The sequence below is a fragment of the Mytilus edulis genome, chromosome 12 (genome assembly GCF_963676685.1).
Source record: "Mytilus edulis chromosome 12, xbMytEdul2.2, whole genome shotgun sequence".
Taxonomy (NCBI): domain Eukaryota; kingdom Metazoa; phylum Mollusca; class Bivalvia; order Mytilida; family Mytilidae; genus Mytilus; species Mytilus edulis.
This window is the reverse complement of record NC_092355.1, coordinates 20,361,608-20,384,322: the sequence shown is the minus strand read 5'-3', so window position 1 is coordinate 20,384,322 and position 22,715 is coordinate 20,361,608. Positions and strand designations below refer to the sequence as shown.

The 22,715-nt window shown below is 33.8% G+C and overlaps 1 protein-coding gene across 1 annotated transcript in view; it reads left to right on the top strand.

Moving 5' to 3' along the window:
- The window catches only part of LOC139497987 (uncharacterized), a 36,223-nt gene extending 13,508 nt beyond the window's left edge, over positions 1-22,715 (top strand). The window contains exons 2-12 of the mRNA XM_071286246.1: positions 2,037-2,237; positions 2,611-2,739; positions 6,850-6,913; positions 11,957-12,102; positions 12,804-12,878; positions 13,746-13,892; positions 15,156-15,225; positions 17,183-17,241; positions 18,565-18,764; positions 19,882-20,021; positions 22,117-22,715. Coding sequence (XP_071142347.1) covers positions 2,037-2,237; positions 2,611-2,739; positions 6,850-6,913; positions 11,957-12,102; positions 12,804-12,878; positions 13,746-13,892; positions 15,156-15,225; positions 17,183-17,241; positions 18,565-18,764; positions 19,882-20,021; positions 22,117-22,207 — 1,322 coding nt within the window. The 3' untranslated portion in view covers positions 22,208-22,715. The remainder of the gene's footprint in view (positions 1-2,036; positions 2,238-2,610; positions 2,740-6,849; positions 6,914-11,956; positions 12,103-12,803; positions 12,879-13,745; positions 13,893-15,155; positions 15,226-17,182; positions 17,242-18,564; positions 18,765-19,881; positions 20,022-22,116) is intronic.

The window sequence follows — 22,715 nt, the reverse complement described above, 5'->3', positions numbered from 1 at the left end:
AATAGACTATTAACGTTAATTAAATTTTGTGCAACGCAAGTAATAGACTATTAAATTTAAGTGTACTTTTAATTGACTATTAACTTTAATAGACGTTTGTGCAACCCAGTCCTGTACAACAAAAATAGTCTAATTAAAATAAAAATGTTTTAAAAGCATCTCGTCATTATTTCGTTATGTATTCGACGAGTATTCGAGTTACAATTCATCTGGATTCTATTTAGATTGTGGCAAATGAACAGTGACGAAGTAAAAAAATAATGACATAAACTGATGGGTGTCATCCTGGTTTGCCAACTTTTAATTGTCTTTTTTGTTTTCTTTACTAATAGATAATTGGTAAAATTAAAAGTGGGCAAACCAGGAGTAAACTAAACTGATGAACATGATGAATGTTTTTTTTTTAAATATATATATATGTGTGTTTTTCTCCAAGAACAATTTAATGGAACTGTTTGATTCGATCATGGTTAGTTTCTTTACATCCAGTGGCAAATATTTCATGCATAAACGGGAAAATAAGATCTTATATGTCTGAAAAACAATATATACAAATGGAAAAAAGTATTGCAACACCGAATTGAAATTTAAATAAAAAACACTTTTTATTTTTTTGCCATCAGAGTTGAAATAGAACTAGTTAAACATTATTTAAATTTCACCTGAGTTTAATCGATAAATACCGACTCGATAAGTTCTTATCTGCACATGCAGCTACTGTACCCGTAACCAATAAAACAGGGATGAGTTCAATATCGTAGCGGCTACGTAGCTGCTAGCAATAGATGTAATAACTAGTCTATAGCTACACGTTCAATAGACAGAATCTACGTAGCACTACGTAGCTGCTATGATATTGAACTCAGCCCTGATGTTTTTATCCTCATTGTTTTCAAAACTTTAAATAATCAAGTTTATAAAGTTATGTGATGGACACCTTTTAATGGGTCCTCCAAAACTCTTAACTGCAGCAAGCAGTGGCGGATCCAGACATTTTCATAAGTGGGGCTTACTGACTGACCTAAGAGGGGGCCCGCTCCAGTCACGTTTCAGTGATTCCCTATATAAGCAACCAAATTTTTCCTAAAAAGGGGGGGGGGGGGCGGGCCCCCTGGGCCCCCTCTAAATCCGCTTCTGGCAAGATTGCAGATTATCATATTGAGAAAAGCAGGTATGTCGCTGCGACAATTGCATGTATTGTTGGTCATCACTATTCCACTATAAGTCGTTTTGAGAATAAAAATCAGGCAACAAACGATGTTAAACACCTTCCGAGATCAAGATAACATCTGCTAGGGAAAATAAAGCATAATGAAGGTTGGTCAGAAGGAAACCCATTGCAAACAATACAATCCTATCCAAAATATAAGAGGCTGATTTTTAATGGTTTCAAAAATCAAGTTGTTGCAATACTTTTTTCCATGTGTATATATATACACAATTTTCCATCACTGTACAAATATCTTTCAAATTTATATCGAGCTAAAACGTATGATGTGTTTTACCGGTCAATCCGGCCGTGCGTATTGCTTTATGTTTCTTTATTTTACATTGGGTAGAGGTATAGGGGAGGGTTGAGATCTCACATAACGAGTGTAATCCATCGCGCATTTTTGCGCCTGTCCCAAACCAGGAGCCTCTGGTCTTAGTGAGTCTTGTGTGATTTTTAATTAGAGTGCATTAATATGTTTTGGAGTTTACTGCGATGTCAATTGTCACAAAACAAGTACATACTTTTATGTAGGGGGTCAGCTGAAAAACACCTCCGAGGGCGAGATCTTCTCGTTGCGTTGAATACCCATTGGTGTCCGTCATCTGTTATCCGCACTTTGGTCGGATGATGTCTCCTTGACATATTCCCCATTTCCATTCTCTATTTTGTTGGTAGGATATCTATCAAGTTCGGCTCCCTACCCCCTCAAACAGGCATTTGTTGCTATCCATGGAAAGGTTGACTATTTATATTTGATAGACGATTTGTTTCTTTTGTCCGCCTATGTTATCTAACGTTTGAATTACTTTATTTTGTATTTTAGCTAAGATACAATATGCAGATATTATTGATATGGATGACCCATCGACGGGGGAAACTGACGAGCAGACATCAGATTCAAACTTATATTACATCAGACCTTCAGGAGGCTTTAACACACTGGAAATGAAAACTTTACAGATCAGTGCTGGAAGTTCAGACATCAAACAGATGCAATCAGAAATAAAACGAAACCTAAGTGAAGGTTTGTGAACATTTTTTTTAACGTGTGTCAATCAGCGAAATCAGGGCGGGAACATATTTTTGTTATACATATTGAGCAAAACGATGCTAGTTAATTTTGCAATGGTCAAATGGACCACTGAGAATACTGACCAAGCGGTATTTTTAACGCGATACATTACACGTTGTCAGGAAGACCAGGCCGAATAAATTGAGATACTCATAAAAAAGACAGAAAGTCAACAACAAAATTACAAACATAACCTACCAACGGAAGAGATTGTGGTCTTTTACCAGGTACGGAATCGAAACATCGACCTCATTGCATATATTTCAGAAAGATTCGAAGCGGCAAAAGGATTTGGAAATTTCAGTCTTTTTTTTTTGTATTTTAGTGAAAGAAAGACCAAAATCAGTGGTTATTTTCCTAAATCCTATTGGAGGTTCTGGTAATTCGGAGTCAATTTTTACAAAAGAAGTCGAACCTATTTTGAAACTTGCCAGCATTAAATACGAACTAATAGGTAAGTTGGATTTTTGTTATCACTATCAATTCCGGAAAGCAGACAACTATAAAGTGACTTTGTTAAATATAATTTTTCATTAAGCTACTGAAACTCCTCAAATAATTGTTATCATAACAATTTATAACTTACAGAAAACACAGTGAATTCGTTGAAAAAAATATTAAAACAGGTGTTTAATTCGTAGTATACACCGATATACTTTATATAATATTGAAGATAAAACATCTAGAATAAAATAGTACGGCGGCTTTGTAAAAAATTGTGCACATCCTGCTACAAGATTGAAATTTGGCATAGACCTTCCTCAACTATTACTCTTTTATTTCAGATAGGGAGGCATTTGAAAAAAATGTCTCACTTCCGGTAAAATCCAAAATGTCGGACGTCATACTTAAATCAGCCCAATATCGAAGGCTAGTGTGTACAAACGTGTTATTATCATGCTACTATCATAATATTTGGTACCTTTGTTTTTTACTACTTTTGGATAAATGAAATAGATAAGTTGTCTTCAGAAACCCTACTTCCGGTTAAAATCCAACATGGCGGACATTGTACTAAAATAAGCTTATTTCTTAGGGAGGGTAATTGAAATGTGTTTTAACGTATTGCTACTATCATTACATTGTGCAGGAACCTTTCTTTAGTGCTTCTAATGGATACAATGTATAAGACATATGTCTTAAAAATCCTTACTTCCGGTAATATCCAAAATGGCGGACATAGAATTATCAATTTATTATTCAAATTTTCAACTTTTTTTAAAATGTAAAGAAAATGATTTTTTTTTATGCTGGTCATTAAACTTTTGGCTGTAAGTTATCCCCAAAACTACTTATTCTATCATGTTGTAAATGTTTAAATATAAAGTTGACACTTCCGGTAAAAATTTGACGTAAATTTCAAAGATGAGTCCTCAATCCATTTCTTCGATGTAGAGTTTTGGATAGATTGGTTAAAACAAAATAAAATCACTATAGTACTAAAATATATTTAAAATTACTACAATTTTCGGCCAAAAATAACGATCACCACGACATGCACACATCGCAGTGCACGGGAGACCCGATTTTCCACATTAAAAATGACCGCGGCATCCTTTCTTACATCCACAATGTACAAGCTTCTGACAAAATGATGAGGCCTCAGAAAGACTTTTTTTTAAAAGGGACCATCTTTGTCCCTTCGCAATCCATTAGTGCCTGGACTGGGTAGCATAAGAGCCAATGCCAAGCTCGTCTCACTAAACACCTGCATTAGTATATTGCACGTTTTACATGCTTGAAAAGACTAGACCAAGTTGTGGGAATAGCCTCACTTATAATTAGCCTTCACTTTGTGCAAAAAATGATTTTCTTGCTTCGTTAATCATGTTAGCTCCATCTGATAAGTTTGTGCGATCTTACAGTAAAACCCCGGTGATTTAGGCTGATCAATCATCATTCTTTATGTTAAAGTCACATCTTCAAATACCATCAATGTCTCCCACGTAGTCTTTTTTTTCCTTTTCAAGCAAAGAGAGAACTGTATCACAAGCGGTAAAGGCATGGGTCAGAATTAAGTGTGTGTGATCACTCATTGCCTAGTGCATTTGAAAGGCCATTGATAGATCTTAATCCAAAGATTTTTGCCTTCCAAACACAATCCATAGTTCTTCTGCCCCTATCTCATGGAATAGCGAAATAGTATTGACAGCATCATCAGTGACTGTTAATCATGACTCGTTTAAGTTCGTGTTTCACTGCATCAGACACATGCATCATGATTTTAGTGTCTGTTTCTTTATGTGAACATGGTGCTAAACTTGAAATACATCAAGTGGTGGATAAGATAGAACATCCTGAGCATTTGTCTTTATGTCCTTACCTTAATAAAATAATTTGAAACTGTAATACGAGTGGATGAAGTCTTGGATGCGTATGGTAGTTATAGCAACAAATGGTCAGGACATTCTATCTTATCTACCACGTGATGTATTCCAAGTTTGGCACCAAGTTCACATTTAGAGGCAGACACTAGAATTATGGTGCATGTGTCTGATGCAGTGAAACACGAACTTAAATGAGTCACGATTCGAACAGTCGTTAATGATGATGCTGTCACTACTGTTTCGCTATTCCGTGACATAGGGGTAGACGAACTATGGATTGTGTTTGGGAGGGCAAAAGACTTTTGAATAATATCTATCAATGGCCTTTCAAATGCACTAGGCAATGAGTGATCTGACACACTTATTGTTATTCATGCCTTTACCTGTTGTGATATGGTTCTCTCTTTGCTTGAAAGGAAAAAAAACTATGTGGGAGACATTGATTGCATTTGAAGATGTGACATAAAGAATGATGATTGATCAGACTAAATCACCGGGGTTTTACTGTAAGATCGCACAAACTTATCAGATGGAGCTAACATGATTAACGAAGCAAGAAAATCATTTTTTGCACAAAGTGAAGGCTAATTATAAGTGAGGCTATTCCCACAACTTGGTCTAGTCTTTTCAAGCATGTAAAACGTGCAATATACTAATGCAGGTGTTTAGTGAGACGAGCTTGGCATTGGCTCTTATGCTACCCAGTCCAGGCACTAATGGATTGCGAAGGGACAAAGATGGTCCCTTTTAAAAAAAAGTCTTTCTGAGGCCTCATCATTTTGTCAGAAGCTTGTACATTGTGGATGTAAGAAAGGATGCCGCGGTCATTTTTAATGTGGAAAAGATCGCACAAACTTAACAGATGGGTATAACATGGTTAACGAAGCAAGAAAGTAACTATTTCCGCAAAAGGGAAGGCTTTTTGAGGCTATTCCCTCAACTTGGTCTAGTTTTTTCCAGCATGTAAATCATGCAATATACTTAGGTAGGTGTTTAGGGAGACGAGCTTGGGATTGGCTCTTATGCTACCCATTCCAGGCGGGGACCAAGAGGATAACTTTGAAAAAACTCTATTTGAGGCCTCATTATTTTGTCAGAAGCTTGTACATTGTGGATGTAAGAAAGGATGCCGCGGTCATTTTTAATGTGGAAAATCGGGTCTCCCGTGCACTGCGATGTGTGCATGTCGTGGTGATCGTTATTTTTGGCCGAAAATTGTAGTAATTTTAAATATGTTTTAGTACTATAGTGATTTTATTTTGTTTTAACCAATTTATCCAAAACTCTACAGCGAAGAAATGGAATGAGGACTCATCTTTGAAATTTACGTCAAATTTATACCGGAAGTGTCAACTTTATATTTAAACATTTACAACATGATAGAATTAGTGGTTTTGGGGATAACTTAAAGCCAAAAGTTTAATGACCAGCACAAAAAAAATAATTTTCTTTACATTTAAAAAAAAGTTGAATATTTGAATAATTAATTGATATTTCTATTTCCGCCATTTTGGATATTACCGGAAGTAAGGGTTTTTAAGACATATGTCTTATACATTATCACCATCAGAAGCACCAAAGAAAGGTTCCTGCACAATGTAATGATAGTATCAATACGTTAAAACACGTTTCAATTACGCTCCCTTAAAAAATAAGCTTATTTAAGTACAATGTCCGCCATGTTGGATTTTAACCGGAAGTAGGGTTTTTGAAGACATCTTATCTATAAAATATACCAAAAGTAGTACATAACAAAGGTTTGTACCAAATATTATGCTAGTAGCATGATAATAACACCTTTTCAAATACTAGCCTTCGATATTAGGCTGATTTAAGTATGACGTCCGCCATTTTGGATTTTATCGGAAGTGAGACATTTTTTTCAATTGCCTCCCTATCTGAAATAAAAGAGTAATAGTTGAGGAAGTTCTATGCCAAATTTCATGCTTGTAGCAGGATGTGCACAATTCGTCTGAAATATGCTTGTAGCCGCCGGACTAAAAGGATTATTAATCATTATTTCCGTAAAATATGGAAAATATTTCTGAGAATCTGAAAATAATAAGAAACATAATTATTTGTGATAAACATATTTGAATTGATTGGTACACTGCATGTTTGGATGCAAGACTACAATACTCTTTTATAGATGTTTTCGGAATGATAAAAAATATTATGAATCGAAAAAATTTAAGCGCGAATATTAAAGATTTAATTAATCAAAATTTGTTATCTAGTTTCTGCCACACCAGACCACGCAAAAGAATTGCCAGCTTCATTTGACTTCAGCAAATATGACGTGTATGTATCATTAATGTGTTTCTATTTGATATAAATCCTTCAATAGTTACCTCTACTAAAGGAGAAAGTATCATGCAATGGTTACTCCTTAGATATATAACATTTTATCATACCTCACTTTATCCTTTTCTATATAAAATAGGTACACAATGTAATGACTGTTTTTCAAAATGCAAGCGTTGACCTGTTTGACCGGTCAATAGTTTTCAAAGATTGGACCTCGATTAAATTATTCGAGCGCGATCGTCAGTTTATTTCGAGGAATTTCAGATGAAGCTACGGGATTGGATAATGTTGAGAATAGCACGGGAGTGACGATGTCGCGTTTACCTAATGTATCAAAGGATGACAGTGCGGGACGTAGCCTCAAAATTCAGAATATTTATGAAGTTAACGTGAAACAGTACGGTTGTGTTAATGCTTTTTTATTACGATTGTTTATTTATCACCGATATTTATTGTCTGTTGTCTCTTTCGGTATAATAAAACACTTGCTGACTGGTTTTTCGTGGAATAGTAAGTTTATTGTCCCCTCGGATACAACTATTTACCTCGGCTACGACTCCGGGCAATAGTTTCAACTCGGGGACAATAAACTTACTATTCCATTCACACTGTCAATAAGTATAACATATTACTAATATGCATCGACTCTGAGAGTATCACCAGTCCAATACTGAGTCAGCACTTTTGCCCGGACATGACATATGATAATAGTTACAAAACTTTGAATTGTACGAAATACTAAGGATTTCGTACTCCAAAAATAGATTACCTATAAGCTGTAGTTGGCAAAGCATTTTGGGTCCTCAAAAATCTTCAACTTCATACTTTACTTGATCTTTAACATTTTTGATTCGAGCTTCTTGAACATGACGAGTCCTTGAAGACTAAACTTGCATATGGCGTGCATACGCCTTATACTAGTATTTATTTTTTTTTTAAAAGAGACGAAAGATACCAACAGGAATTAAAAACTAATCAGTCGAAAATAAACTGACAATGTCATGGCTAAAAAAGAAAAATACCAACAGACAAACAATAGTACATATGTACACACAACACAACATAGAAAACTTAAGACTGAGCAACACGAACCTCACTAAAACTGGGGATGATATCAGCTAGATGCCCTAGAAGGGTAAGCAGGTCCTGTTCCTGTTAGCTTGTTTTACAACCACTGGATCGATTTCACTGCTCGGAGAGGTTTTTACCCAGGGTTAGCACTTCTATGTTGGCACAAAAAATAGGTTTGCATACCTTATTAGAAACACCTTTCGTAAATAAACTCATCATAGATGCCAGGATTACATTTATGTACACCAGACGCTCGTTCCGTCTACAAAAGACTCATCATACAGTTACTCTTGAATCAAAATAAAGTACAATTGTAATAAGTAGAAGAGTATTGAAGGCCAGATAGGTTATTGAAGAGATCATTTTAATGGTCGTCAATGCTCTTCAACTCCTGATTTGGTCATAAACTTATTTAAGGCAGTTCGCTTGTCATGTTTTGGGATATTTGTCAGATTTTCGGAATCCTCTGGTTTTATCCAATTGAATGCCTTAAAACTTAAAAAATTTGCCTATTAACCCCAATTTTTCTTCTTATGAATCTTTTACATATGTTATGATAAGCCATCTGTAAAAGTCTAATGAAATGTTAATTATTTTTAACAGTTTTTGAGAACTTATACTTGTCAGTAATAAAGCTATGAAAAGTCAAGAGAGAATATTTTCCCGCCAAAATTTCAATTGCTAATATCTCGAAAACAAGCACACTGAGCTATATATATGTTTCTGCTCTTTTGATTCCTTTAGCAATCCACTATCAATATAAACTAGTGTTTTGAAAAGTTAATTATTTTGAAACTGAGAAGCAAAAGAAATTGATAAAAGAAAAGTTTTTGTATTCCGTGATAAAATGTAAAAAATGTACATTCTCTATCATTTGCCTTTTTTGTAATAATTTTAAACATTAATTTTCTTCAACAGAAAAAGTATAAGCACACATACTGAATGCTGAATTTCTCCTCATATGTAACTTTCTAATCCTAAACCTTGTGTCGAACGCGTTCGGTGACATGTAATTCCTCAAATTCAGTCATGCATTAAGACTATGATGAAATAATTGCTTCAATGGTCAGGGGCGTAGCTAGGTATTCATTCAACTGTAGGCACAAATCGGCAGAGGGTCTGGGGGCCGCTTAAGGCCCCCAGCAGGTCCAGGGCAGAGCCCTGGTAGGGGGTTCAGGGGGGCGAAGCCCCCCGACGGAAAACGCGTTATGGCTGCAAAATTTTATTTAATCATGATAATTATAATATACATGATAAGTTCGAAGAATTATGATTAATTTACCATAACATCTAATTGGTGAATTAAATAGTGCAGTACAATTGGAAAAACAAATATTAAAAAAAAATATATTTACAATATGTACTGCCCAACATAGATCCGCGTATCCCTTTAATTAAGGGGACGACCATTTGATATTCTGGGGGGGGGGGGGGGGGGGGCTTGATAATCACAAAAATAAATGGTTCGTTCTGTGGTAGTTTGAAAATAAATTACCTGACTTGCAATGTATGGAAAATAAATAACTCAGCAGGTCTAATCGAAAGTATATGAGATGGCACCAGATTCTTCATAAATTCATCTTTTTTCCCAAAAAAAATCGGGAAACACTTCCCAAATTTTTTAATAACAAAAGTATAACTATTATTTAAATATACTTGAAATGTCTGAAAATTGGTTTCATTTAACTTGAAGTATATTGTCTCAGGAAACCTTACCTCACCTTTATTTTAACAGGGCCGTAACTCCATGTAGGAAATTTCAAAACCAAACGCTTGTCTCCATATCAAATTGTGTTCACGGCCTTGCAAGAAGAAAGTTCTGTTTTCCCTCAGACTTATAGCCCTGATTTTTCGGGATCAATGTTTCTTATTTATTTGTCTTTTGTTCATTGATTGCCCTTCTTTATTCTGTTAGTGTTGCATTCCTTTTGTAATCTAGTAATTTTGTTATGAACTTGATCATGAGTTAAAAAAAAAACAGCAGCCACAGGCTTAACTATGTGAATTCCATTTTTGCTTTATCATGCACATTGGTCTTTTGATGTTTCCCTAGAAACTTCAGTCTTACACTGAATTTATACATTTTGCTTTGAGACCAAAATATTGTCAAAAAATTATTAAAACAAAACTTCATTTTCAGATTATGAAAGGGTCTTCCGAACACCCAGAAAGCATGATTTTGCATCATTTGTTCTATAGCTTCTTGGGCCTTCAGTGGCTCCAAAACACTTCAAAAAAATTTAAAAGTGCCTAGTTATAACTAAACTTAATACTATGTGTATATGCAGTTGGGAATTTAAAAGATTCATTTCTGTAGAGGGGGATGGTTAATCTAATTAAATGTTACATAATGGCTTGACTATACTATATGTATTATTTATAAACAAAACATTTAAAAAATTGTATGTTTTTCGAATATCAAAAATACAGTTGTGAAAATGAATAATCAGTCCCTTGCTTTAATGAAAATGAAAAATCTTGCTTCAATAGTGCAGAAAATGAATAATCTGTCCTCTTAGTTTGCAAAAATAAATAAGCGATCAAAAACAAATCCTTCTGCCCTCCTGCCCCCCCCCCCCCCAGGCCAGAATATCAAATGGTCGTCCCCTAAGCAGTACACCCTGTTTGTTATTTTTTAAATCTATTCCGTTATGATCGATATATACGTTTAACTTACTAGTTGATAGTACATATTGACGATCTGACGATCCTTCATTAAAAAAAAAGGCACGTGCACGTAAACACTGAATTACTATATAATAACACTATCCTTTTGGCTAGAAAGACATCAACCATCAATCTTTTGATTCTTAAACCTTCACGCTAGCCACACAAACACATATACACATAGTCGATGCCTAATGCAAAAGTTCTGTTCTGTTCATACTAACGTAACAAAATTCAAGAAATTCGTATTTCTTTATATCCCGCTCTACTGTAGAATCGCTACCGGCTTAGGAATTTGAGTAATTGTGGTCATTACACGTAGATCTGAGAATACTCAAAACTACTGGAAGCTAGTTGATAGATTGATTTTTAAACATCCAGTGTAAAATATGTATGCAAATTTAGAACAAAAAAAAATGATTATTTACAATAAACACAACAGGGAGCTTAGTCCTGTAATAGGTGTTGTACAGGACGAAGGTCTGGAAATTTGAAAATGCCATGCATTGGAAAATGAGGGATTATTGGATAGGAGCAGAAACTTTGCCTTTTAGTAGACCAACTACGAACTCCTCAAAGAGTGGCATTCTCTCTACAACTAGGCATAAGATTAAATGTCCCCATTCTGATCAGACGTGACAACGTATTTATATATCCTGCACAACCAAACGGACGACCAACATTGGCAAGTCGGGTGAAGACAAAGTGGAAAGCTAGTTGAAAACTAGCAACAACTAATTAAAAATTCATGTGTCTAAGCTGAGGTTCATTCAAGTTTTTGTTGATAGAATTGAAATGATCTGAACCAAAGTTCTAGTCTATAGTTTCTATATAAGGTACACACATAAAAAAAAACCATTCAATTATATCCAATATTCCATTCACTAAGGACGAGAGACTAGTGTACACATGACATTCGATAATTAGAATTGTGAAAACTTCACTGGAGTTCATCTACATATAACGTTGTAAATTTATTTTTTAATGAAAAAAAAAATATTTGTGAAAAAATTATGTGAAGACACGTGCCTAAAGTGCCTAACGGCAGCTACGCCCCTGATGGTAATCCACTCCATCTCCTATCTTTCTATCTTATCTACATAAAAGAGGGACGAAAGATACCAGAGGGACAGTCAACCTCATAAATCCACGATAAACTGACAACGCCATGGCTAAAAATGAAAAAGACAAACAGACAAACAATAGTACACATGCTATAACATAGAAAACTAAATAATAAACAACACAAACCCCACCAAAAACAAGGGGTAATATAGGCTGAACTGTTTCCTTTATTAGGTTAGTTATAATGGGAGGAGATGGAACATTGAACGATCTGGTAAATGGTCTGTTACTAAAGAAACAAGCTGAAAGAAATATTGATGTGAATGATCATCACGCTGCTTTAGATCAACTTGACATCCCGATATCGTTTATACCAGCAGGTATTAAATATAGAAAGATACATGAGGTTGGATAATTGTATTTGTTTAGCAATTTTTCAAATGGTGACCGCTTTTGTCATTCATCACTATCGTCAATATTCTGACATATATATATATATGTCAGAATATGGACGATAGTGATGAATGACAAAATATATATATATATATAATATGTAGTTCGATGAACTATTTCACCTACACTCATGATAACATAGGGTCGTCGATGATTTTTTGGCATTTATCTACTAACAATGAAATACAGGCAACTTCAAACGATATTCAATTTTACCAAATTATTATAGTGTATAAGCACAATGTAAAGTTTGAACTCTCCCAAACAGTCGACAAGCTGTTAATAAAATTCACAAAATACCCCTTTATAATAAGAATAACTCATCTAACATATCATTGTTACGCCAACTGTGTGTTTTGTCTATATAAGATTCAGATCAGTTGCTCTCGATTTAAAACAGTAGTTCAACTAGAATACAAAGCATATCTAAATGCAGCAGGGTTTAAGTTTTTTTTGTTGTGAATCAAATCCTTTTAACCTTCTATCACAATCTGTCCTAAAAAAAATATATACCAGAATGCCTCACTCGTCTTAACTCGACCGAGTCTGTTCCTCCAGCTAAGATAAAGAAGAAGAGTAGCGGATTTACCCGAGAATTGCTGATTGACTCAACTTTTATATTCACTAGGTACTGGTAATGGAATGGCCAACATTTTGTATGGATGTGTCGATGTCGTCACGTCAACTTTACATTTAGTTAAGGGTGAGTAAACATGTACATTTTCATCGCACTGGAAGAAATACACAGACTACGTACTCTCTGTTTACTTAGAAGTATGCCCTTTCATCATAATTCGTGAGGTAAATGCTACAAATTTACAGTATTGATTTCTTACAAATTCGTAAGGTTTCGCGGAACCCACTTTTTTCTTACTTTATGAATCTAAAACTTTAACTGCAGACCTTATGTAATGTAAAATGGAAAAAAAGTAAGTCCATTCATATGTTATAAATTGAAAACAGGAAATAAATTTTGACACTATCTTATGATCATTAACATCCGTCTGTCCAAGTTTGGTACACATCCAGGATCGTTTAAGAAAGTTGTCATTTGTATGACCAGTCGTATATCGAACCTCCCCCAAACCTTACTTAAGAACAGTATGCTACAACGAGATCACAAGCTAAGGGAGAATTGAGCTGAAAGACGCATAGCGTACGTAAATATCTCCACACTTAAAGATAGGAAGAGATGGCAATGTCATTTGCTAATAGTAAATAACAACAAAATATATCTGTTTCTTGTGTGTTATATCCATCTTGTGTAGAACTTAAAGGATTCTCTTTGTTCAAATCTGGATATTTCAACTTCTACTTAGTCTAGCAGATTCTGGATCCCACAAAATTCTTATTTGTACTTTAACATAAGCCTGATAAAAGATGGGCGAAAATTACCAGAGGTACATTCAAACTCATAGATAAAAATAAACTGACAACATCACGGTTAAAAAAGAAAAGACAGACAGACAAGTAATAGTACACAAGATAAAGACACTCAAAAAATGGAAATTTGTGAGATACCATATCCTTAACTTTAATAAAAAAGTGTAATTTATATTTTGTTTTGAAGGTGGTATAAAAGATTACCCAGTATTTGGTAATTTTTGTGAAAACAAGCTGGTGGCATACTCTTTTATGATGGCAGCATATGGATTGTTTGCAGATCTGATTCATTCGGTGGATTCTCAACGATGGTTGAAAAAACTGAGATATTTAGGTAAGTTGAATAGTAATAAAAAAGGTGATACAAGGGAACAATCAAAAACCATAAGTCTAAATAAAAACAGGCATTGCCAAAAAGGAAATAAAAGGACAAAAAACATCACACTTCACGGAAACGAAAGACTGCACAAAAGACTTATCCGTGACGCTCGAACAAAAAAAAAGTAAAAAGGCCAAATAAAGTACGAAGTTGAAGAACAAAGATCAAATTGTGCTCTCATGTGAACGTCCTGGATGAAGATATATCAAGAATAGCACTTTGGACGAACAAACGTAAACGTTTTAAAATAGGAACGAAAGATACCAGAGGGACTGTCAAACTCATAATTCGAAAATAAACTGACAATGCCATGGCTAAAAATGAAAAAGACAAACAATAGTACACATGGCACAATAGTACACATGGCACAACACAGAAAACTAAATAATAAGCAACACGAACCCCACCAAAAACTAGGGGTGATCTCAGGTGCTCCGGAAAGGTAAGCAGATCCTGCTCCACATGTGGCATCCGTCTTGTTGCTCATGTTATAACAAAAACATAAAGGCATCTGGTTGTTTTCCTCTTATAGTTTAAAGTGTTTTCATCAATATAAAAAAAAAAGAGATTTAGTGCATACATAAATGAGACAATAGACCAAATAATAAAAAAATCAAAAGCCAGCATATAGTCATAACGGTAGTCGGTGACTATATAATTGGCAAATCTCTTAAGCGTTTCGACTCTTAGTTGTGTCAAAATTAAACAGTTTAACCGGAGTCTCTACAAGTCAAACACTGTTTTCTGGAATATACCGGTAATTCGTTTTTATATGGTGAACGACTCTATACTTCTGGATCCTGATGTATATTTTCACCAATAAGGTATAAACAATAGGACTGTGAATAAAGATAACAGTAATATACCACTGTGCAATAGTCATAAATCGATTTTGCGAGAACCAAACTACAACCGAAATAAACACATCAACTATAAGAGGAAAACAACCAGATGCCTTTATAATCCCACAAATTTTCCAACCTCTTGTCCAGTAGTACTAGTAAGAGTCCGGTCAATACATATTATTTAGATAATAAAGAGGATAATAAGTTATTTAAAAGTCATTTTGAGATTGATTGAAATTGACATTTAATACGAATTAACCTGCTTTGACATTGTATTAAGTCATGCCATTCTTTACATAATTTTATTAGATTATTGTTTAAACAAACAGAATATTTCCTTGTATTAAGGGGTGAAATACTTTAATATTTTCAGTTGTGCCAATCTGGTTTTTCCTTTTCAAGGGATTGAGGAATTTTGATGCTGAGTTGACTTTTGAATATACGTAAGCAATTGTTGTTTTACAGATTTGCAAAATCAAATATCTAAATATGATACTTAAGATAATTTTTTTTTTTAAAGAATGATATGTAGATAGTTATCAAAGGTACCACGCTTATAATTTAATACGCCAGACGTGCGTATCGTATATATTAGACGCACCAGTGACTATCAAAATAGTTAGAAAGCCAATCCAGTACAAAGTTGAAGAGCATTGATGACCAAAAATTCCAAAAAGTTGTGCAAAATACGGCTACGGTTATTTTTGCTTGTGATAAGAAAAATCCTTAGTATTTGAAATAATTCATACTTTTGCAAATAGAAAAATTATAAAAATTACCATAAAATTGATATTCATGCCGAATTACTGACTACTGGGCTGGTTATACCCTCTGGGACGAAACGTCCACCAGCAGTGGCATAGACCCAGTGGTGTTAATAGTTATCAAACGTATCAGGCTTATAATTTAATACGCCAGACGCGCGTTTCGTCTACATAAGACTCATCAGTGACGCTCAGATCAAACTACTAGTAGTAAGAACTCTAAATAAATTCAAAGTAGAAGAGCATTGAAAATTCCAAAAAAATTTGTGCCAAATACATATGAAATACGGCTTAGGTTATTTAAGTATGGGATACGAAAATCCTTAGTATTTCGAATATTTCATACTTTTGCAAACAGAAGATTATAAAAGATTTATAAAAATTACCATATAGTTGATATTCATGTTAACACCGAATAACTGACTACTGGGCTGGTTATACCCTCGAAAACGAAACGGCCACCAGCAGTGTCACAGACCATGTGGTGTAAATGGTTATCAAAGGTATCAGGCTTATAATTTATATAATATGCCAGACGCGCTTTTTGTCTACATAATACTCATCAGTGAAGCTAAGATAATAATAGTTAGAAAGCCAAACAAGTAAAAAATTGAAGAGCATTGATGAACCAAAATTCCAAAAGGTTGTGCCAAATACGGCTAAGTTTTGTTATGCATGGGATAAGAAGATCCTTAGTATTTGGAATAATTCATACTTTTGCAAACAGAAACTATATTAAAATTACCATATAATTGATATTCATGTCAACACCGAAGTGCTTCATAGATCAAACCATCCAAAACAAGTGGTTGTTATATTGACAGCAAACTAGTTTTTGGTCCCCACTTTTATAAGGACACATCTGGATAATATATAGAGACAAACTTTCTTGAAGAACATAGTTGCTTTTGATAAAAATACAAGCTGTCCGTTGCCAAAAATGTCAAACAAACAAAACAAATATGTTGTTAATATTGAAATGTATCATCTTATATATACCAATTGCAATGAAGTTTTCTTTGGAATTACACATGCTGTTTGTGGACTTCTCGTCCAAAGGCTAGCATCGGCTCAGTAGTTGCTACTGGGATAATTCAAGACTAATCTTCACTGAACTAGTACACACTTTTATTAAGGGGTAATCTGAGGACCACCTCCGAATGTGGGATTTTCTCGCTTCGTTGAAAACGCATATGTTGCCATCGGCTGTTATCTCTTCTTTAGCCGCATTTTTGTGTCTTTGACATATAACCAATTTAAATTCTTAATTTTCTTTTCTTTAAATATACATTGGTGCGTTGAACTATTGAACTATTGTTATTAATAACCTTAAACGCAAAGTTGACCATAGATGGGTTTGACTTTTTTTTTTAGACCATAGATGGGTTTGACTTTTTTAAGATACCTTCTGTTTATATAGTTCCTCAATATCCAAGTGGCATTAAAAACATTAGAGTTCAAAATGTTGGTGTTTCGAATAATCTAAATTGCAGTTCCAATTGATGAAATTAGGAAAACGATGTTTCCATTTGTTGGCTTTTCACTTTGAAAAAATATAAGAAATAAAAAGCACTGCAGCCGATGTGTTATCTGTAATTATGGTAGAATGTTGTTGTGAATATGTTTCTCTTTTAAGACAAAAGAAAAAAGAGGACAAACAAAAATCATCAAATCCAGAACAAGCTTTGGAAACAGGTAAAACATATTTATATATATATATATATATAATTTTTTATATATATATATGTAATCATTCAACGATACATACTAATATTTGATTCAATAACGTTAACGATTCCAATTGTATTGCACCAGATTCGCACTTCGACATTTTTTTTTAACTTGTGTGTCATTTCTTCGACTTTCGTTACTATTTGATAGTGTTTAACAGGGAACCTAACTCTATTGCAGTTTACATTCAGATATTTTGTAAGGAAAAATAACGCTAGAATAACTGTACTAAATTTACATATAAACTTAACAAGTATTAGACAGATTGATCCTCACATATTATGGCTTTTCATTTGTGGTCGTTTGTTTACTGTCTGTGAAACGTGTATTTAGTTTTTCGTTTATCATATTGTAACAAATCAAGTCGTTAGTTTTCATTTGTTTGAATTATTACGATATGAGTCTTGCTCTATGTTGAAGGCCACATGGTGTTCTAATTTGTTAAAATCGGACTCTTTTGAACGTTGTTAGATTGTTATCACATTGACAATTATACAAAATTTTATTTGATATGAATATGAAGAACAAACGTGAAGGCGGCAATCAGGATGTTCATACAAGACGGACCTGCGATATGTTAGGTTGAGCTGTTGCAATTCTACGAAATTCTGTCTTTAGAGTCATGTTTATTTGTGCTGTAGTACATTTTGTTTGTTGTTTATTAAAGAGGGACGAAAGATACCAAACGGACAGTCAAACTCATAAATCTAAAACAAACTGACTACGCCATGGCTAAAAATGAAAAAGACAAACAAACAACAGCACACATGAAACAACATAGAAAACTAAAGAATAAACAACACGAACCCCACCAAAAAACTAGCCGGGTGATCTCAGGTGCTCCGGAAGGGTAAGCAGATCCTGCTTTACATGTGGCACCCGTCGTGTTGTTTATGTGATAACAAATCCGGTAAATAGTCTTAATTCGGTAGGTCACATTCATGAAAGGGAAGGGGATGGTAGTTACGACGTAAGGAACATATTCGATATCATTTGTGAAACAGTTATTCCATAACGGTCAACTAACTCGTGATGGCGTCCGTACTTGTGTGGTTTGTTGGTGGGATATTTTTGTTTGGTCCTTGTTTATCTAGTTTAGTAGTTTCGTTGATAGCTATTTATTGACTGCCGTCGGCTTGTGAGATTCATGTTTTGGTGTAGTTGTTTATCGTGTTTAAGACTGTTGTTTTATTATGTTTATATGTAAGACGGTAACAATTTTTGTCTATTTTTGTGGCAGTTGTCATTCTGCGATATTGTGTCTAATTACTTTTTATTATTCCACAGAAACCGAACACATGACATTGATGAATGTAATGGCTTTAATAGATAAAATTGCATTTGGTGTCGACGATGGGCTGAGTGATGACGAATCAAATAAACTAGAGTTTGGTAAAGAATTTGGATTAATGATTTATAAACCTGCAGGACGATTCGCAATGATAAAACATTTTATTCAACTCGGAAAAGCTGCGTCTAAAGAATTTGTAAGTAAAGGTCTGGTCATTGGTTGAATGTCCATTGGAAAAAAGAACGGATTTAGGGGGAAGGTGGCGCCCCCCTTTTTTGTGGGAAACAATTTGGTTGATTATAAAGGGAATCATGCACTGACTGGAGTGGGCCACCTCTTAGGCAGTCAGTAGACCCCTATTAAGTATAAAATAACTACGTGCTTGTGTACACTTTGGAAAATATTACCCAGAATGCACCAGGCAAATGTGATAATCTCGAGCTTATTTGAATCGAGACTAACTTACTATCATATGTTGGAAAGCAATAGTTGACTGCATATCTGATATTTAAACCTGGATTTCCAATACCATAATTGTAAATGTGTAAAACTACTATAGAAACACATGAGGGGTTGTTTGTATATTTCTTAAAATGTGCACCCCCTTGTGCTCTATAAAGGACCGTCTCGCCTTTAATTAAAACAATAATTTAGCGTTCAGAATAAAGACTTGTTTTTTGTCATTAGCTTAGACTTGCTACTTTTTGTAAACGTATCATTTTGTTAAAAAAGTTATCGTTTAACATTTATTATCAGTTGAATTTTGTTTTTTCACCGAACAAAATATTTCATTGTATATCGATTTGAACCTTTTTGTGTTTTTAAAAGTTAAAAAGTTTGAAACCTTTTGCCCTTACATTTTGTAGAAATGACATGTTTGAATATATTGATTTCTTACATATCTTATGATTTTGTATGAATGTCATGGCTAAAAACGAAACACGACCAAAAGACAAACAACTGTAAACAAATAACAACATACTAAAGACTGACCAACACCAAATCCGGGAGTGATCTCAAAAGTTCCGGAAGGTTTAACATATCCTGCCTCATTAGTCGCGGAAGTAAAAACAAGTAATAGTTCTTATTCTGTAAGTACATCGTACAGTTGGTTTGGGGTTAATGATATTTGATATTTAGTTTTGCTAATTGGTACATTTATACCATGACATACTCAGTAGTATGACATTAAAACGATTTTATGTGCAATTAACCATGTTAACAGACATTTTGAAATTTCACACTGAATTCTGTCGTCAATTATTTTTAATTCTATACAATATTAAGCGTACCATATTGTTTTCAATTTGTAGATAGACAGATGCGATTTCCTGTCTTTCAAAGTTGTCAAAGCATTGACAATTAGAATCCCTAAGTCAGAATCGGACATGGATCTTTTAATTAACCTTGATGGACAGATTTATAAGTTGACAAAACCAGAAATTTATATAACGTAAGTATATACAAGTTGCCAATACACTAAGCATGGATAAGATATAATATTAGTAATCAAACCTGTTTGAGAGACCACCTGAGTTAAGCAGAAACCTGTTAAAAGACCATCAATTCTAGATCCCTCTGTAGTTTTTTTCATATAAATTGAACCTGTATGTAACGACAACCTGTCTTAAGAGACCACTTTTTTGCTCTCGGTTAAATGGTCTCTTTAAACAGGTTTCACTGTTCTACAATTTTATCAGTCTGATATAAAAAAAAATCTAGTGCAATGCCTGTTTCAGATTTACGCACAATCAATTCATGAGGTTGTGAATTTAATATATCAAAGAACATACAAAAATAGTAGTGCTGTCAACGGTTAACCGGTTAAACGCGGTTAACCGTTTGAACGAACGAATTCCGAATACCAAAAACCCTTACCGGTTAACAGGACTTTTTGTGAATTTTGATAGATTTGATATAAATTTGTATTGAAATCATAACGTTGAATATTTATGTTTTCTTTTAAAATTGTCGTCGTGTTAATTAATTTGACAGATCAATTGTCTAATATATTGATTGCTATTGTTAATCCCAAAATGTAAAATTAATTAGTAAGAACTTGCTCTCCGCTAGGGGCAAGATCTTCAGGAAACATAATTAGTATACATGTTTTTTTTAACAGTAACTTTAAATCAGTAATACGATTAAATTTTACGATTTACTTCATTATACGTCGTGCAAGGCTTTGTCATACTTTAAACTAAATGCTAACTAAAATATTGTGCAATGCAAAGCAATGTGATTGTAATCAATGTATACTTAATAGTACGAGTAACAGGCTTAATTATTTCAAATCAAAAACACTCCACATAATTTTCGGAGACAACAAGAGAAAATGAAAGAATCATTGGTTTCAGACATATTAAATTCTACGAGATCAAGAAGGGTTTTTTTTTAATCTGAAGTTAGAACAGACGCCGTAGTTGATATGGTGTATTTGATTATTAAAAATCAACTCCGCCAGGAATCTTCACAGACAAGCCTTATAATACCGAAGGACAAACTTCAATTCATCGTATTATAAAAACATAAATGTATGACTTGGACGGAAGGTTTTCACTTTGTCACTCATACCACATCTTCGTATATCTATGTGTAGGGTATATAGATAAGGCCTTCAACTTAAACAATCGGTTAACTGGATAATCGGTCGAACGATTATCAGAGTAACCGGTTAGGCAAAAGGAAACGATTTGACAACACTAAAAAATAGGCAAAACAAATAGACAGTAGAGAAGAATGAGGTCACTGTGCTAAAATATGAAGAAATGAGAATTATTGAAAAAAGTCAGAACATATTAAAAATTGAGAAAAATTACATAAAGGCCAATGGAATACAGAAACGAAAGACCCGCTATCCAGACGTTCAGTTACATTCTCATCTCACAAGAGGTCTAAAAGAATTACAAATGATTTTTTTTTTCTCGATTTTCTGATTTTCTTTATCTTATTTAATTGATTTTTAATTCCTTTAAACTGTTTTGTTTCGTCCACCACTGATAAGTCGTGTGAAGTAATGCAGTGCACAACTGTTTTCAAAAAATGTCATCACCCTGCTACCCATCAATTGTTTCTTTTAATTAAGCTTCATATCGTTTATTTAATTGTCTTTTGATAGTTGTATTTTGTTTTACTGAGACACGTTTTCGTTGTACGTTCTGCTGGTGAGTTATGTTTAGCATTTGCTCTTCAAAACTATGGCGGGTACTCAATGAAGGTTAATTTACACAAACTTTATAAAAAAGAAATTATGACTAAAAAACAAAACAACTTTGGAAGAATATATAAACATATCCTCCAGCCGTTTTTTTTCCGTCATATACAACAGTTGATACATTTCATCAGAGATTACCCCTGGTTTTAGAGTGGTAAGTATTGCGCATTATTTTGGTGTTTTATCAAGTGTTTCGTGGTATAGTTTGTCTTCTCATTGTGTATGTTCTGTTTTTTGTCATGATGTTGTCAGTTTTTATCAATTGATGAGATTGCATTTTTCACCTCTTTCGAGGTACAAGAACATGCATTGCTGATTCGATTGTATATTTCAGGTTGATACCCAATGCAATTAAAATGGTATCGTCATATTCTAGAAGTACAAAACAAACGTCAAACATTACTTCAACGGACACTGTACTGTGATCAACATAGTCAAATTGATGTTGTATATAGAAGAATATATTTATGTAGAAAATAAGTCAGATATCGATAAATATTTCGAAACGGTTGATGAAGCTCCTTCCCGAAGATTGACTTATATATATAAACATTGATTACTGATTATCAATAACAAAAGTGTAGTAATAGTTTGTGGAATATTGATGGGGAAATGACGAGCATGTTCGTTGTTTTAAATGAGCCTGAAACGTTCTGTTATAATTATTCAAAAGGGATAATTGTATATTGATGCATAATCCAAAAACCAAAAACTTTGCGAGCATTTATCAAAATTAAAAGTGATAAACTAATATTTTTTTTATGTCTCAAGTCATAGCTAGGTTTCAAAACTCGATTATTTGTACATGTTTAGAATTTAGAAAGCCTTCAAGTTTTTCTATCATTTTTATGTTGTTATTCATCTGAACTTTTATATAATTTGATACATGTATGCAGATTTTATTATTATACAAATATATAAACTTTCCAAAAA